An 18,927-nucleotide genomic window follows, 5' to 3' on the forward strand; every position below is an offset into this window, starting at 1 on the left:
AATTTCTTTACAATAACCTTGATAGTTGGGGTTTTTTCAAAGTGAGAGATAGAGTATGGCATTTGATCCAGCATAATGCTCCATTTGGTTCCGTACTCAGTCCAAGATATTTGTGGTGACTGCCAGTGTGCTGTGCATGCATTCACACTCATCAGCACAGGGGAAAAGACATCAGTCCCCCAAACTCAGGTGAAGAGGAATTGTTCAGGCACTGCCAGAACATTGGTGGTCATGTTTCTCACTCTTACCATTACAGAGCTATAAGGAAAATCATCCTAACAGAGATGGCAAAAGTATTAAAAGGACAGATTAGTCAGAATAACTAGTTTCATTTAACCAAACATCTAAAATTCTGATCTTTCACAACTGGAACTCTAAATTTTTCCTAGTAAGTGAAGAAAGAGTAACCTTTGTTGTATTTTCTGAGTTCTGCATTTTTGCCTCATTTATGGGTCTGAAAATACATCAGGTTTTGCCACATGTATCTCAGAGTTTCTTTGTGTTTGCTTTTTTTTTTTCCAAAATGGGTGAATATGTACAAGGTTAAATTTTAAAGAAATAGACTACTTCATTAGACCAAAGGTCATGTATTCCTCCAGTCTTAAGGTACATAAAATGAACTTTTTTAACCCCTCAGCAGGATTTCAATTGCAAATATAAAAATGATATTTTATTTGTCAATGCTATTTTCTCTCTTCAAATTCATGTTAATGAAGTTATTTCAGGAAAAATATGTGACAGGTCTGTAGTCTCATGACTTGTAATTATTAATGTTAAGCACTTTATGATCAAGTCCAACTTCTGTATGAATGAGATTTACAGGCCTTTTGAAGCAACCTGTTTTCTTCTGTTATTAAATTTTAGAGACCGAAGAAACCACCACCTCCATCAGCTCCTGTCATCAAACAAGGATCAGGTAAAGTGCAGCTGAATTTTTACAGCATGTGTCAGTGAGCACATCTCAATCTAAATTAAGTGTATTCAAATCTGTATAGAATTCATTTGTATCAAAATTGACAAGCAGATATCTAGACTACAACTAATGAAATCACAATAGTTGGTAAGCCTGAAAGACTCTGGGTGGCTTTAAGTGTATTTAAATACTCAACCATCTATACCATTTTAAAATAACCTGTTTTGCCCCTTGATCATGTTAAATCAGAGCAAGTGTGATACTTCAGTTTTTCAAATTGTTTTGGTTTTGTTCCCTGACTGGAGTTGATTGTGTGCATGTCCTTCAGTACAGACACAGTATGTAGAGTCTGACAATACCTGCAGGAGGAAACTGCATTCACTACAGATTTGATTTATTCTAGAGACACAGAGCTTTTTAGAATATCTATAAAATAGTGTCATGCAGTGGCCTCCTCTGAGCTGCAATCTGAGTCTTGCAGATCTGCATGAATGCTGGATCTGGCTGGCTGCTCCAGGTTTTAGGCCATAGATTCTTGGTTTTCAATACTTTTATAGCCCTAAGTGTAAAACTAAAAGGAATTATCCTGAATGGTTGTGTAGATAAAGGTGTTGAAAAGGTATTAAGGGGCTGAGTCTGTTTTCCAAACAGAGGAGTGCTATCAAAACTAATTTTGTGATCTGCTATACTGAATTGTGTGTAGTTATTGAAAGCTGAACATACTTCTATTTGTAATTTTAAAAGGACCTCTTCATACTAATTTTCAAAAGTGCCTGCATTATTTATTTTTATCATGAAACTTAGAAACAGTTAAAGACTCTACTCACTTGACAGATCTCAGAAACCAAATTCCAGTTCCATTCATGTAAAAATACAAATCACAAGGCAGGGGATGCTCTCAGAGTTTTCATTTGTATTGCAATTGTGGTGAACACATAACTGTGGCTGGAATTCTTTAATCCCTTAAGTCCAGTCAGTTTGTAAAAACTCTGCAGCAGCACTACTGCTTCCCCCACTGCAGGCACACATTAAAAACCAAAACAAATGTGTCCAATCTCCAGATAGTTTTCTTGTTACTGTGATGTGTTCCAGCTTTCGGTGCTTTAAAAAGTAAATTTTCCTCTCCTATAGACTTACACTGTTAGTAGAAATGCAGCTTATACCAATACACAATTTACTGTGAATTAATATGCTATAATTTAACTAGTTTGAATTTGTCATGCAGTTCTTTGACTACAGAATCATGACCATAAATATTTGTGTTGTTTATTGACATCCCTGGTTTGTTCTTCATTCTGTCTTGAGACTCAAGGAAATATAAATTTGACTTTAAATCAGTAACAGTGTCCAGAGAGAGCAGTATGATTTTGCCATCTAGTGGTGCCTGTGTAACAATGATGTCTTAGTGACCACTGATGTTAAATCCTAACATGTTTTGTAAAAACTCTATAAAAATTCATATTTATTTCAATTTATGCTGCTATAATTAGAGAATAACACTTTTAATAGGTACCTGCTTTCATACAATGCTTTAACTATGTCACCATAGCACTTTTCCTTCTGAAATGTGCCCATTTTCAGAAGGAAAAATGGCTGTAAAAAGGATGCAGACAATCTGATTAAGGCCTTCTGAAGTCTATGTGAAAGCCAAGACTCTTGCAGTTTTTTCATTTCATTCATTTAATTTCATTTTCATTTCATTTCATACTCATTCTTTGACAACTCCTGGCTGATCAGGCACAAGAGTCTCTTCTGATACATATCTAGAGCTGAAAATCATCCTATGTTTATTAGGATTAATCATCCTGACATCCTGTACTTTGTCAAATTATTTCTTCACTGAGATTATACTGTCTTTTACCACATCTCCACATCAGGTCTTACTGTTGATAGAAGGCAACAACTTCAATAATGCTTCTGCATATTTGACCAGTCACAGTGTGATGAATAAATTTTAAATTGTCAGTTGCAGCCTAAATAATTAAATGTCAGCATCTTCTGATGCAGAACATAAAATCAAAGCAGAGGATTGGAACTTGTCTTTGTAGTACAAGTGGCATATGTGTAAAGAGGTGTCTGTACTATAGTAGAGATAGAAATTTATAATCTCTACAGCAGTAAACAGCCAGACATCTGTGCTGCACTTTACAAAGCAAGTGAACACTGGAGAGCCAGATTTAGGGGCACAAGTTCCTTAATGAACGAGTCATTGGAAAGCATTGGCATTTCACTGGGTGTCTGGGTAAGCAACACAACTGTGTCCAGACTGAAGGGTGGCAATGCTCTGGAGTTCCTCTGGAAGCTGATACAGAGCTTCCCAAAGCTTCCTTGAAGGTGACTGTCCCCTGGGAGCTAAGGCAGGACCATGGTGCTGCCTGGGTGTTAATTAATTAATCACAATGCAAGTAGGAAGAACAACTGAGTCTGGGAGCTCCTCAGTGGCTGCAGGCTCATTGTTCTAGACTTGGCCTGAAAATGTCCCTCTGTGTGTTAATGATGACTGTTAATCATACTGTAATTAGGTACAGACTTATGTGTCTTTCTCTTTGAACACACTAGTGTGTGCAAGATTATCAATACATTGACTTGTACTTTGCATAACTTGAGGTTTGAAAGGCTTTATTGCTTAGGAGCAACAGCTTCTCCTCTCAGGAGTGAAGTCTTTTTCATAGAATAATTTCTGTTGGAAAAGACCCTTAATATTATCAAATCCAACCATAAATGAGAATTTAGTATTATTTATTGGCATGGTATGTGGTACTATTGCCTGTCCAACAGCACACTTGGGTAAAGAAACAATGGCTGGTGATCACCACTGATGACTGATTTCTAGGAACCAGCTGCAGAAGGGAGTTCCAACAGCACATTCAGAAAATGTAAATGCACTGGAGAACTGCATATAATAGAATAGATTGGAACAAAAAAATTGCCTTGTGCTCCTTGCCCTGCCTTCTCTGCTTTTCTTGGATTTCATCTACTGTAATTTTTATTGAAATGCTAATAGTGTTACCTAAAGCAGTTTTCAACACTACTAAGTTGAAATGGCATTAGCACCTAGTGGTTAGCCAATGCAGCAAAGCCAATCTCCAATAAAGTGTTTGTTATAACGTGGGGATTAGAAGATTTTATCTTGTATGTGCCAGGAAATTTTTGCAGAATCTTCCCGTTGTTGGTGCCACAAGTTCTCATATTTCTTGAAGCAACAGAATGTCAGGGCCTCCAGTACAGAGGCAGGAGAAGCCAGGGGCTTACACCTCCAGGCCAAAAGCTGTCAATTAAAATAGTCATGCACAATGCTGCCAGTACTGCTCTTCTCCTCCTTCTAATATGTGGAAGTGAACAGCTACTAGTACTGGAGAAAAAGGGGAGGGATGTGTTAATTTAATGTAAAATAATCTCTGTATATTCAGCTCCATCATGCATTCTATTGACATTGCTCAATTAATTGATTTCCTAATGTTTCTGCACACTGTTGAGTCGCTCTTCATTCATGTCTGTGATGATAAAGGATTTGTCCACATTTTAAAATCTGCAGTTATAGATTTTTTTCCCCCATAGAGTAGTCAGTGAGTGTCTATTCTTTGGGATTGCACACTTTGGAAACTGTGAACTTGTTTATAAAGACATAAATATCCAATTGCTTTTTTGTCATTATGGTACAGGCAAATATTTTATATAAATTTATGTTCAATTTTAGCAAGACATTTTCAAATTGGGGAATATAAAAAGCCTAAGACATTGCAGAATTAAATCTTATGTCACTGTTTTGTTGGCTTGGTCAGAATTCCAAGTTTTTCTGTCTTTGGCAGGGACCACAGATCGAAAGCATGAAATCAAGAAGATACCACCCGAAAGGCCAGAATGTCTTCCTAATCGAACAGAAGAAAAAGGTATGAAATGTGCTTTCCTGCCTGTTCTCTGCAGAGAGATGAGGGAAATAGAACCAAATCCTCATTTCCCACTCTCTGTTTCCATTGAGTGTATTGTTTGGATGTTTGTTTTCCACTCTGATAGACTGCGATGATAGGCATTTTGGAAAGGCTCTCATTGTTGCTTATGGACTGAATTCAGGGTGTTCAGTTGAACCCATCCAGAGCTGTTGAGTACATGCAGCCACCACTGAAGGCCAGGGGAGATTTGCTCTCAATACATGAAATGCTGTATAAAGCCCAGGGCTCTGTAAAACCCAGGTGCTCGATCAAGTAAAATACCCCAGATTAGTGTGTAGTTTTTTCTTAACATCTGTGTTCTTTGATTCTCTAGTTGAAAGCTGGGTTGGTGGTTTTCCTGCATCACAAAGGGATTTTGTGGAGATACAGTCATTAATGCTTATGAATCACCCCATTATCATAGCCACAAAAGTCACAGGCAAGGCAGCGAAGAAACGAAAAAATCCTTCAAAGCCATGTTTGAACATTGTGAGAAATGGGACACAGTACCACACAGAGCAGGGACAAGCAAATTAAACCTTTAATGGTTTCATTGTGTTCATTGTGAATGGTGAATAGTCTCAGGAAAATAGCTACATCTATTCTCAAATTTAAGATGGTGCCAAGTTTCATATGTTAAGTGGACTATTAGATTGTAAGAACAAGTTTGTTTATGGGATTTTTTAATGTCTAAGTATTTGAACTTGCAGCCTTTTAAAAGGCACGTGTATGTACATGACTAAATGCAGTTATAATTTAGTGACAGAACCTTCAGACTTTGTACCAAGATCTGTTTCTGGATATACATCTTAGCAATCTGACAAGTGTTTTAGCTATTTTCTCTGCATAGGTTTACTTTTGGTTATGTGTGCTGCTTCTTGTGATTATCTTAGCAATAAAACCCTTTGCTTGCCATTATAAGATTTAAAAAGCCAACTGCTAAAACAACATAGGAAATTTAAATATGTTACTCTCCTGGGCTATAAATATCTGTAACTTTTCTAAACATTGAAAAGAGGCTGTAGGCGTAGTGCCTGCATTTAGGATTACCAGGGAGTGGCAGGAATGGCTCATGTGGTGTGACAGCAGGGGTGGCACAGGAACATCCTTTGAGCTGTGTGTTGGCACACTGCCCAGCCTGTCCCTCATACAATTCAGATTCTTGGACACTGACGCAGTAGAAATTGTCATAGGATTAAGTGTGTAAAAATTACACAGTGTGCTGGAAAAGCTTTGGTGTTAGTGAGGACCCAATGAGTGCATCTGCTCAAAGCATACTGCCTGTGAACAATAGCTGCTAGCTGGACTATTCCAAACCTAATGAGCCTTGTGTTTCTGGGGATTTATTCCATGATCCTCTCATTCATGGGGTCTCATTAAGAACCCATTAAGCAATATCCTGTAACATTCCCAATACCTCTTAGGTGTATACAGAGGTGTAACATTCACAGCATATCATAGGCAGCATTGTCAAGGGAAGTGGGGTATTGAAATAGTAGTATATAAAGAGCAGAACTTTAGTTCCTTGGTGAGTTTTGTCCTTTCCTTAAGCAGAATCAGCTCTTCTGGGGTGTGGCAAACACGCTTACATGTTTGTTTTGTATTAGGAATTTAGAGCACATTATTTAGAAGAGTTATTAATGTGTATTCTACTTTACACATGCACAGGTGCTGCATGTTTTGGCATTGGGTATTAGCATGGTGGCACTCCCTAACTATGCATTATCTGTTCTGCAAATGATCTAGGTTTTCATCAGCAAGCTAAAAAATTCAGCATATAAGTCTGTGCTTAAAACCTAAATAATAGGTCTGATTTTTCTGAGGGGTTTACATCCTGCTAGACATTGTTAAATTTTTCTGCTTGTATTTTATTTTCACTTCACTGTTGTTCACTTGAAACATGCTTTTTCCCCTCCCAAAAATAGCATTTCTCTGTTTGTCCAAGAGATGTTACGAATATTCTGCATAATTATTTTTGAAAACTTCTAAATTACTATTGTTTCATATTAAAATTTAATATAAGTTGTGCTCATGGGAAGCTGTACCATATGGTATGTAATTTCTTGCCTTTCTTGTACTTTACACTCAGAAACCAGTAAGTTACTAAAATAAAAAATAGTATTCCCATCAAGATGCTGCACACATGTTTTGGCTGAGGAGTTCCAGGCAGAACAGCCAGGCAGGCTGAGCAACTGTTTTGTGGCAAATATATCAAATAAAGAATGATTTAGAACAGAAATGGAAAGGTTTTTCTTTGTATACAGTCTATCTATAGATTTCTTTTTTGAATGTAGACTTGTGAGTGCAAATGAATTCCACTTAATAATATCCCTGTTCTTTTTTTCTGGAAATGATTGATTTAAAGAAAGATCAGAGAGAGAGCAAAAGCAGTTAGACTTGCAGAAGCCTTCAGTTCCTGCTATACCTCCGAAGAAACCCCGGCCCCCCAAAGCCAACGCTGTGTCCAGACCTGGCACCTTGCCCCCGAGACGACCAGAAAGACCAGTTGTGCCTGTGACTCATGCAAGGTATTGCTTTTCTCCTGTCCAATGCTTTTGGGATCAGTGGGGAAAACACTCATTTAAAGAATTTCGGTCTTGCAGTTTATGTCCCGATTTATTTCACAGTAAGCTGTATTTAAAGAACAACAAGAAAAAAGAAAATCCTTATAGTCACCTGGCTGGATCATAACTGACTTCTCAATAATAGCAGTCTTACACTGTTCATGATTAGCTCATTTCTACTGATGAAGTTCTACTGTTGCTGCAACAGTGCAGAAATTCTACTGTTGCTGCAACAGTGTGGGAAATGCCTGCATCAGAATGTTACTCTGATCTTGACTTTCTTAGTTTACCTGAAATTTTTGCAGCTTATCTTGGGCACTAAGTCAATACAAAAGCTTGGATTTTGCTGAGGAACAGCATTAGGCAATGCATATTTCAAATACTGTCAGCCTGGTTTCAGTCTGCTTTCTTTGATCATTTTAGATCAAACTTTAGCAAAATACACATCTTCAATGCTCTTTTAGCTGGTGCCACTGCAGAATAGTGCTGTCAAGTAATTATTCTCTAATGTTGGTTGTCACTCTGCAGTTACATAATGCTTTTTATCAGTGATGGTTACAGTCTTTGAGAAGACTGAGAGGCACTGAGAAATTGGACTTGCCAACACAAGTCCATTTATTCTCTGCTAGAGGAAAGGTTGCAAAAATTAAAGGCCTCACTGTAGTCCTAAGCAGGTCTAGGTGGCTACCTTTTAGTCATCAGCAAGTGGGTTGTGCACTGTAGATTTCCTTTATGCATAGTGAATAGAATTAGATGAAAAACAGAATAAAACTGTTGCCTAAAGTGGGCAAGCTGTGCATCTTGCAGAAAAACTAGAATATAGGCATGAAAATATTTTTACTATTGTACTGTTAGGAAAATTATCTGCTATTGAACTACTGGAGTTCAAGTAGTAATAGTAATGGTGAATTAAATACCAGACTAGAGTATAGGTTAGAGTGAAATGCTAGACATTGATTCCCGTCATACCTCCACATATGGTTAAATAAAAAAATGCTCTTAGTGAGAAATCTGGGGCAAATGAGAAGAAAAAAAGGCTCCTGCCTTGGGCTCCCCGTTTCGTCTTACTGAAATGCTTTGGCAGTACATCCCTTAAGAACTTACTCTTCTATCCAGGTGCTACTGCCACAGCTTCTTTTGGAGCTGGCTTTGAACATGCTTGCCCAGTTGCTCCAAAATACAGTCCATACCTGCTGATCACCTGGGCATACTTGGAAATAGAAATATTTGCTACAATCTTCTGATTTCACTATGTGATGTCTTGGAAAGACCAATACAGTGTTCAGTTCACTGGTGAGGCATGCAATGGAGTAACTATTATTTTGTTCTATCCTTTGCTTGAAATATTTTAAACATGCTATAAATTTTTAGCAATTTTTAGAATTTTGGAAGGTTACTTTGCTGCTCTTGTGGTTTCCTTTTTTTCCCCTAATTACAAAATTGTATGAAGTAACCATGTATTTTTTTAAGATATTTCAATTTTCATGTTAGCAAAGGCAAAAGGCACACCTAAACAGCAACTTTTTTTTCTTAGTGGTCCTATATCTAGCACAGAAAAAATGGAAAATACTTTTAATTACTTGGATAATTAAGAAATATGAAGCTTCAAGAGGAAGCCATTACTTCAGTAAAGGTGTTTTGGTTTTAAATCCATTCCGTTTAATGAGATAGTAATTATTTTAAGACCTTGTGGTATCCATTTCCATAATCTAAAAAACCTAAAGCAATTAGAAGAAAAATTGAATCAGCAGAACTTTTGCTGACCTCGTGGGCAGCTGAGCCCTATACAGACACTCACTCACATTTCCACAGTGGAATGGGGGTGAGAATCAGAAGGGAAAAAGTAATAAACTTGTGGGTGGAGACGAAGACAGTAAAACAGGAAAAGCAAATGATGCATGTGCAAGCAAAGCAAAGAGTGTTGCTACTTCCCATGGGCAGGCAGGTGTTCTGCTATCTCCTGGAAAGTTGGGCTTCATCACCTGCAGCAGTGACTTGGGAAGACAAATGCCATAACTCCAAACACCCCCCACCTCCTTCTTCCCTCAGCTCTACATGCTGAGTGTGGCACCTGTGCTGTGGGACATCCCCGGGTCCATTGGGGCCAGCTGTGTCCCCACCCAACTCCCTGTCCCCCCACCCTCGTCCCTGGTGGGATGGCAGAAGCAGAAAAGGCCTTGACTCTGCAAGCGCCGCTCAATGAAACACCCTGTAACAATGAAAACACTCCTCTGCTATCTACACTGTTTTCAACACAAAGCCAAAACCTAGCACCTTGCAAGCTGCTCTAAAGAAAATTGACTCTATCCCAGCCAAAACCAGTACATGATCCTGAGGGGAAAATTGCTATAGTTACAAAGTGGGTCCTGTGAGATTTCCATGGCAGCTGCTAAGCCAAAGAGGGTTTTCTTCTGTACTAAGTGGCTTGCATCTTATGCATCTCACTGACTTTTTGTAGTGATGATTGTTTTTCCATTTAAATATAATCCTCCTTAACTGGAGGCAGAGTAGGGCTTCAAGGGCAATAGGACAGATAAAAAATATGTGGGACCGTGAATAGCTGTCAGTTTGTTCCAAAGGCTTCACAGCTTACTTACACATACCATGATTATACAATTTATAGATAAGTCAATTTTCTGGAGTTGGCAAGCCATAAACACCTATGGAAGGTGCATCTTTACAATCAGTTTAAACCAATCCATGTCCATGCCACTGCTAACAGGGTTCCTTGTGCTGGCACCCCATTCCCACAGCCTTCCTTATGTTTAGCACCGGCATTTGTGCAGCTGCACAGCCATATGGGTCAGGGAGTTGCTCCAGATGGCAATTAATCAATTTGCAGTGGGACTTCTATTAGTGTGGGGTTTCTCTCAGGCTGATCATCTGTCTGGTCAAGCTGACAGCCTGTGTGTATGGGCACAAGCAGAGAGGGACACTGTGAATGAGAAGGGAGGGCTCCACTCCCTTCACAGCACTATGGATGCAGGGTGCCACAATGAGCCTGTTGATTCTTCTGACAGCAGGATTGGGGTTTTTTTTGTGGGGCTGTTGCCATATATCTTGGTATCTTTTGTAGGCAAATGGTAAATGTTGTGACTTTCAGCCCTAAATCGTGCCATTCTAAGAATCTCTCCAACGCCATGCTCACACATTTCCCAGAGTGCTTCCAGCTCACATTGTGCTCTCAGATTGCTGGGAAATGACTGTGTGCAAAACAGAGTATGCAGTCAGATGCTCGTTGCTCTGTCAGCCAAGAAACTATGTTGCTTCTTATAGGTTTACAAATACATAAGCAATATAAGAAAAAGTTAAAGACTAAAAAATAAGAAAACTAATTGTTCTGGTAGATCACTTGGAAATACCCTTATTTATCATCTTGCCAATTAATACATTTTTCTATGCATGTGTTAAATTTCTTCTGTGTCCTTCCTGATGCAGACTGCCTGCCATTTGAGAGCTGTGGAGGACTAGTTTGGTATTAATCTGATTTTCTATTTTTTTGTTCGCTGGTCGCCCTATTACAGGGTTTAATGGGATATATATTCACTTAATCCATGACCTCCTCTGGGTTTTAATAAAAATTTTCAGCTCTTTATCACAGCCTCCCTGAAGTCTGAAATAGGGTTTCCAGCCACTTTGTGTTTTGCTCATGAGCTGCTGCCATGAGCTGAGGTTCAGGCCATCTGTCATCAGCTTATGGTATCAAAAGCAGAGACCAATGAAAAAATCAACAAGATTTGTGAGCTCACTACGTATTTTTTTGTCAATAGCTAATTATTGCAATGTATAGTACACATCTGCCTGGGTTGTTTCGGGGCAGATCTATGTCTTTACTCCTAGGTTGGGTACCTTACATAGACCATAATTTTTATAGTGTTACATTGGGAATAGTCATTGTGGAAAAACTAGTGTATTTGTCAAGTGACCTGACAATGATGGCAAGTACAATGTATTGCATTAACTGAACAGTTGTTGTCACAGTAAATATCAGAGATTTGAGTGACCTGTGCAATACTGAGTTATCCACTTACCACTGTTGGTTTTTTTATATTGTTTCAGTAGGTAAATTATTTTAGTAAACTCAAGTGCTTGTGGGAAAGAATTTTCTCCAAAGCAGGAATAATTTTGTTGCTTTTGTTTGACCTCCTGTTTGATTTTAAAATAGTTCCTCTGTGTAAAGTATAGTAGCTCCTGATGCATTACTATTCAAAGACATTTCTGACAAATTAGGTGATCATTGTTCTTTGGACTGTGGAAACAGTATTTATAGTCTAGTCTCATAAGAAAAGTGCAAAAACATGGTGGAGGACTTGCATTTATAAGTAAATACTCAGAACTGCTGAAATGCACAATGCTAGCCTGAGGTTCTCTTACTTTCTGCAGTATTCCAGGTAGTCCACTGCTGTTGTTTGTGCAAGCCAATTAATTAGAAAAAAACTACAAAGATGATGTTGAATAATGTCCCCTTGCCCTTAGATTTCCTTCGTGTTGAGATGCTGTGAACATCTGAAGAATTATTCTGGACACTAGGGTGTCTAAAAGAGGCTTTTTTGACAGGTGTTAAGGAGAAATGGGATAAGGTTAATCTGGACAGCATGTCGACTTGCTGGAGATTGCTCTCACTGACATTGCTGTCACTCGGGTGCTGCAAAGGAAGAATACTTTGCTCTCTCATTATTTATTGCAAGTTAGCTACCAATTTACTGTAACCAACACAAAATCTCCCAATAAAACATCTCCTCTTCTTGATCCAAATGCAGGAGTGATAGTCCAAAAGTGGAATTAGTGGGCAGTACGGTATCTGGCACGCTAGAGAAAGACTCCTCTGAAAGAAGCAATGACATCGGTAAGTTACAGTGCTTTCTACAGTTTGCCTAAGAAATTTATGGTGCAAGTTTCTGCTTTTTAATGACTTTTGTATGATTCAAGAGGCAGATTGAGGATTTGGCAATGAATGTGAGTGCTTTTATATGAGATTTTAAAAGATTGCAGGATTAAAGGATCATTTCTACTTTATTTAAAATAGTTTTGTTGGGGTTTTCTATTTAAAAAAAATATATAGAATAGTGAGCTATTTTGAATAGGAAGGCTCTTGTTCTTTATGTTTAAAACTCTGAAACAAGTGAGAAGGCCAGCAATAATAAGGCATACTTGTTTAACTGATGTAATAGTGCTGCCACGGTTTTAATACTGCAACGGATAGTAGGTTTGGTGCAGTTAGTAATCTTTACACTGTCCAGTACAAAGGAGCAGGTCAATTTGGCTAAATCTTGCTGCATACACTAATTAAAAGCAGGCTAAATTTCTATTGTAAACAACTTGTGTTCCTGACCCATGAACCATTTAATCAGGAAGTCACCTGGAATGGAGCAACAACAGGTTTATTTTTGGTCTTCTCTCACCCTCTTTCCTCCTCAAGCTGGCAAAGCAGGAGCGATGGTGTTTGCTGGGTGGGTGCTGCTGAGGTGGCCCTGGGTGAGCAGGGTGCAGTGAGCTGTGTCTGTCCTGGGGCAGTGGGCATGAGCCCCAGAGCCATCTCCTGCAGTGAGCTGTGTCCTGGGGCAGTGGCACGAGCCCCAGAGCCATCTCCTGCAGTGGGCACAAGCCCCAGAGCCATGTCCTGCAGTGAGCTGTGTCTGTCCTGGGGCAGTGGGCACGAGCCCCAGAGCCATCTCCTGCAGTGAGCTGTGTCTGTCCTGGGGCAATGGGCACGAGCCCCAGAGCCATCTCCTGCAGTGAGCTGTGTCCCAGGGCAATGGGCACGAGCCCCAGAGCCATGTCCTGCAGTGAGCTGTGTCTGTCCTGGGGCAATGGGCATGAGCCCCAGAGCCATCTCCTGCAGTGGCACGAGCCCCAGAGCCATGTCCTGCAGTGGCACGAGCCCCAGAGCCATGTCCTGCAGTGAGCTGTGTCCCAGGGCAGTGGCCATGAGCCCCAGAGCCATGTCCTGCAGTGAGCTGTGTCCTGGGCAGTGGGCATGAGTCCTAGAGCCATCTCCTGCAGTGGGCACGAGCCCCAGAGCCATCTCCTGCAGTGGGCACGAGCCCCAGAGCCATGTCCTGCAGTGGCACGAGCCCCAGAGCCATCTCCTGCAGTGGCATGAGCCCCAGAGCCATGTCCTGCCCTGCTCAGAAAGCCCAGCAGCTGCTGCCGTCGCTCTCGGCGCTCGCTCGCAGCTGTGCCCGCACAGATCTGTGTTTGTCTCAGGCAGAGCCAGGGATCCTGCCTGTGTAAGCATTGCTACCTTTCAGCAGGGCATGAAATGTCATTTTGGTGTGGTGGTGTCTACCCAGACTCCTCTATCAGTAAAGCATTCTGTACAATAGCATCCTTTCAACAACCAAACATGCCTCTTCCTCAGCTTTGGAAGCAGAACTTTGGGTTATAAAGGAATTTTAAGTGCAACATTACATCAGAACACTAAATGCATTTCACATAGGTCTATGAGCTTTCCAGCATACATAGATCTGCTTTTTGTAAAGCTTCTGCTGTTGCTATGGTTCTTTTGGAGTAGCAATTATTATGTTTTTCCCAGATTTTCATTTGGCTTAAACATGGAAAGCTAGAACCTCGTGATAAATTGCATGCACATTTTTATTGTAGAGACTATTATAAAGAATGGTGTGAAAATGAAGACAAATTCTACCATTTAGTGTTTCTTAACTGTGTTTACAAATTTGCTTCAAGGTACATAAGCCTCTGCTTACTTGAAAGTTATGAGTGCAGGTAGCATATGCTACCTATGAGTGATGGAGGTAAACTTTTTTATTCCTTGTTCTAGTTCCTTTGGAATCACTATCAGGGCAAAAGCTTAGAGTGTTTTGTATTTTTCAGTTTTGTTGGTTGTGGTTTTATTTTGTTTTGTTCTTTACATGTCAGGCAGGAAATCTGATTTATAAAAATTCTTGTTCATTTCCAGAACATGTAGTGGGAGCAGAGGGTAGCAGAGGGAAGAATTTGGGTTGTTTTGGGGTTTTTTTAGCTGCAGAATAGGAGCCAACAAGAATCCATAAACCAAACCATAACATGTTGCAAAGGGTTTAGCTGATGTCCTCCTGTTACCACTTACACAGAGAACCTACTGAGCTCGAGGATAAAATACTGTGAGTACTTAAATAAGTATAACTTGATAGGGTCAAATGAGAATGGCATTTACAAGGGCAAATCATGTTGTTCTAGCCTGTTAGACAACTCGTTAAAAGAAAAAATAAATAAATTACGGGTTTGAATTGAAAGAGGATCCAGAGATCAGAACTGCTATAAATTTTCAGGCAGCTTTTGACAGCTTGTGTAAAATATTGTCAAATAAATAAAAGGCATTTTAAGAGAGGCCAGAGCAATAAATCAAGGCTTAATAAGGAAAACTAAATCAGAGTGTATTAATGTCTTTTCCTATGAAGAGAGGTTTGGAGTTCAGAGCAGTTTATGGTACAATGTAATTGTAGAGATTTATGGTAAGTGTGTGATTTTGTTTAATTTATTTACAAAGAGAACAATGGGCTGGAAAAGTCTTATGGCTACATGAGTTATTAGAAAAGATGATGGATGAGTGAGAGGAGTTGTCCAGTGTGTTCCAAAACACTGCTGAATCTGGCTGTGTGGGTGCAGCTAACATTTAACAGTGATGTATCTTACTGGTTTTGCCCCTATATCTTGTGCTCTGTAGGAAGGACAACCTCAGCTTCTCTGAGGCTCATCCATCCTGTCAAAATGGATTTGATTAAATCTACCATTTGGTGTCTTTTCAGAAATCCAGATTTACACAACAAGTTAGATTGAACCTATGTGGCAGACAAGGTGTGACTTAGCAGTAGCCTTTAATAAAAATTAAAGTTAAATGCGTTTGTAGCAGCTTGGATGCATGACCATTCTGGTTACTGGGCTCCTCTTTATTATTCCATTAGTCAAATACCATTCCCAGTCACTCAGAGCTCTCAGGGAGAACAGGGGAAAAAGCAACAATCTCTTGCAAGTTGCCTCACCCTCTTTCATGCTTCTGCTGAGTACTGATGGTAAATTGTCCACTGAAAATGAAAACCACAGCACCTCCTGGCTACTTTGCACTAGAGATGTTAAGCTGGATGGTGGCTGTCACTTTCTTAGTCCTAAAGCCAGTCTAAAGCTCTTGTTCCTTCCCTGCAGAGCAGAGAGATGGAGAAAAAACAATGGAGACAGTTTTGGTTATTAAAGCAAAGCATGACAATGCTGGATGGAGAACAGTTCATTATTCTGTGAAGCCTTTTTAGGGACTTCTAAGTTGGTTCCTTTTCTTTACTATGTTGAGACCAAAACCTCTGTGATGGGGAAGGAGAAGATAAAGGGCTCTTCCATATGCCATCTCTCAAAAAACAAATGAGTGATCAGCAACAATGAAAGCAGTAATGCCATCAACAACTGAGCAGCACTATGCTGAGCTGAATTGGGAATCCAGAATCAAAACTTGCATTTTGTCTAGGTCCCTTGGAAATGGCTTTTTCTTGTTTATTTTCTGAGTAAAATTCAGAAAGTGGATCGGTGTTGTCTAACCAGAAAGCCCCACAAAGCCCCACACCATTAAAAACATTCTCCCCTGCACTTTACCAATCGGGAAAATCACAAATGCTTGAGCAAGGCTGAGATGATGTGCAATAGTGTTAAAAATGTTCTGTGAGTTGCACATATAAAAAAGTTATTAGCTTGTGACTTGGTTTCCTTACTATGTTCAGCAGAGCTGTGACTTCACATATAAATTTCTTGATGATAATTCAGTACTGATTACAATTTTCCAAACTGCACTGACAGTTTGAAAAAATTCTGCTTAGCAACATCGCTGCTGATTGTAGATATAATGGCAGCTCTTATTTCTGTTATCCATGCATTTACTTTTTTCACACTCTTTACAAAACCACTGGAAAACTAGCCTTCAGATTATATTATTTAAGAGGAACCATTCCCCATTCCTCCTCACTTTTTCTTTTGTTTTCTTTTTCCCTGTTTTCAGTGATGTCTTTATTTTCCTTTCCACACATCTTGCATTCAACTTTTCCTATTTACATCTCTTTGCCATGGCTAACTCTTCTTCATTTCATGAGGGTAAGGCTTTTTTTTCCCCATTTCTTTTCTGTCCTGTCTTTGGTTTAGTTTACAATGCATAACAAGTAAATACAAAAAGAAGCATATCATAGAATGCTGAAGTTTACATGGATATTACAGATTTTTTTTTATTAAAAGTTGAAATTGAACATACTGTGACAGAAAATCTTGCATCATAGTATTGAAATGAGAAATCATTATCATTTATTGTATCATAAATTTTAGTGACGAAGGTGATGTGCAGTTTACATGTGTTTGTCAATGCTCTGGATTCGTTGACTTGTTCTTGCAGACATATTTTGTCTTCACAAATTGTAATACATATATTTCATTGTGAAAAAGTATTTAGAAACATACTAGTACGGTTTTCTAGCCTGAAAGTGGAAAAAAATCACAGCATAGATACAGTTAAAATTTAACGAGTGTTCAGGGACACTCAGTGGAAAGTGTGTGGTCATGTACCCAAGGCTGTGCTTAAATCACAATGGTTACTTGCATCTGTTTGCACATCTCTCCCAACACTGGTCTGGATTGGCAGTGGCATTTTGAGCTTTGAAAATGCTTTTAAAGCAACACAAGCTACACTGGCAATAAATCCTGCTCTACAAAAACTGCTGTTCCTACATAGAACTACATTGATTTCAACAGCTTCAATTCATGCCTTATGGCATAGCTTGACCTTTCTTTAGGTGATGTGTTTCTTTTTCATCTCCTAAAGAATTTTGTACATGAGGGCCAGTGTGATGGCAGCAACATTTTGCAGATAGAATAGCTTAGTGGATATAGTGGGTTGAGCACTGACTAAATGCCAGTGTACCTACCAAAACAGTGGATCAAAAACTAATGCTTTCCAAAAAATAGTATTGAGTTATTCCTGCAAGGCAGGATCAATCCCACATCTTCTAATTACACACACAGACACGCAGACACACAGACACACTTTGAAATTCTGGAATCCTGAAAAAATCTTGTCTATCCAAAGCAGAGTTGCTTTGGCATCAGCTGATACTCAAATCCATATGGATTTAAGCTAAGTGATTTAGGAATAAACCACAAAGAATTAAAAATAATGTATCTACTGTGGAAATGATCAGTTAATCCCCACAAAAAGCAGTTTCTGTGCTTTGCAGAAAGACTGAGTTGCACAGAGCCAAGTGGACACATCTTTCCAATATTTTTCCTGGCTCTTTACACATTTTGCTTAGTATTTATGAAAGCAGTTAATAATCTTCACTGGTGCTAACATAAGGCACATATGCCTTCATTGATTCCTGCTGAAACATCTAATGATGGTATGAAATATTGCAAGAGCTTCCCTGGAAGCTGGTCAGTGCAAGTCCATTTTTTAGCATTTCTTCAAACTTTAATCTGCAGAGTATTTGCTGGTGGATCGTGAAGTCCTGGCCAAAGCCATGTGATTACCCATTCTTTTTTTTCTGTCCCTCCCTGCAAGACTGGTGCTAGCTTGCCTGAAGGGACAGTTTAAAATACCCTCTTGAAAATATCCAATAAACAAACGAAAAAATTTTCAGTATATCAAGTTTCCTTGAACTGTATTTGCAGTTGTTCTAGAGCTGTATTTGTTAGGAGAGGTGATTGCTGTGCCTCTGACTGCAAGAAAAAGTGATCTAATAAGATTTGACCCACACTAGGGAAAAATATGGAGAATATTTCTGGGGAAAGGTTGTAGAATGGAGCACATTTGTCTTTAAATCACAGGGTGTTTTACTATGAGATATTATAATTGCCTGAAAACACAGAATGAATGTTGGAAAATCAGAAAATACTGGTTTTTAAATATAAGGGTTGGAGGACAAAATGTGACTCATATAATGAAGGTCAAAATCTGTCTAAACCTCTTTCTATGCTGCAATTCATGCTCATTTTAATAGGGCAATGCAAAGGAACAGAATTGCCCAACTGGTTTAAGTTGTAATATTTACATCAGTGAGTCAAAATCACACATAAACATAGTTCTGGACTGTAAATGTTGTAATCAGGAATATGGTAATGGTCCTTTATATAATTTAAGTAGGCCTGTTGCCCTGAAGGGTCCAGAAAAAAAGCAGCAAACTAGAAATTTAAATTGGTTGCCATGTGTATCAAGTTGAGGTGCCTGAAAACAGCATATCCATTTCTTCTAGCTCCTCAGTTTTCTTGACCTTTCAGTTCTTTCTTGGCATGTTCTGAATTGTTAAAAATAAAATCCTTATGAGGGCACTGGCAAGTGGTTAGCAGATCTCATTATGGCAACTCATTTCTACATTCAGCTATTAAAGTGATAAAACTCAGGACTGAAATGGGAGAATATAATTGGGTGCTTTAGGAGAGGTTGTCCTAAAGTCACAGCAGCTGTGCAGTGCCAGTCCTGGGGAGCCAGGTGAGCTGGGCTGTTCCACCCCAGGGCACAGAGCTGGGTGGGCAGCCCTCCCTGGCACATGAATAAAGG

At 39.3% G+C, this 18,927-nt stretch overlaps 1 protein-coding gene across 7 annotated transcripts in view; it reads left to right on the forward strand.

Annotated features, from left to right (window-relative positions):
• The window catches only part of SH3KBP1 (SH3 domain containing kinase binding protein 1), a 212,590-nt gene that overhangs the window by 179,941 nt on the left and 13,722 nt on the right, over positions 1–18,927 (forward strand). For 6 of the 7 annotated variants that reach the window (XM_005484339.4, XM_005484341.4, XM_074534639.1 and 3 more), the window contains 4 exons: positions 865–916; positions 4,723–4,803; positions 7,208–7,370; positions 12,167–12,252. In XM_005484339.4, the coding sequence (XP_005484396.2) occupies positions 865–916; positions 4,723–4,803; positions 7,208–7,370; positions 12,167–12,252 (382 nt within the window). Of the gene's footprint in view, positions 1–864; positions 917–4,722; positions 4,804–7,204; positions 7,371–12,166; positions 12,253–18,927 lie in introns of all 7 variants that reach the window. The other variant, XM_074534637.1, reaches the window with a different exon arrangement.

The sequence above is a fragment of the Zonotrichia albicollis genome, chromosome 2, assembly GCF_047830755.1.
Source record: "Zonotrichia albicollis isolate bZonAlb1 chromosome 2, bZonAlb1.hap1, whole genome shotgun sequence".
Classification (NCBI taxonomy): domain Eukaryota; kingdom Metazoa; phylum Chordata; class Aves; order Passeriformes; family Passerellidae; genus Zonotrichia; species Zonotrichia albicollis.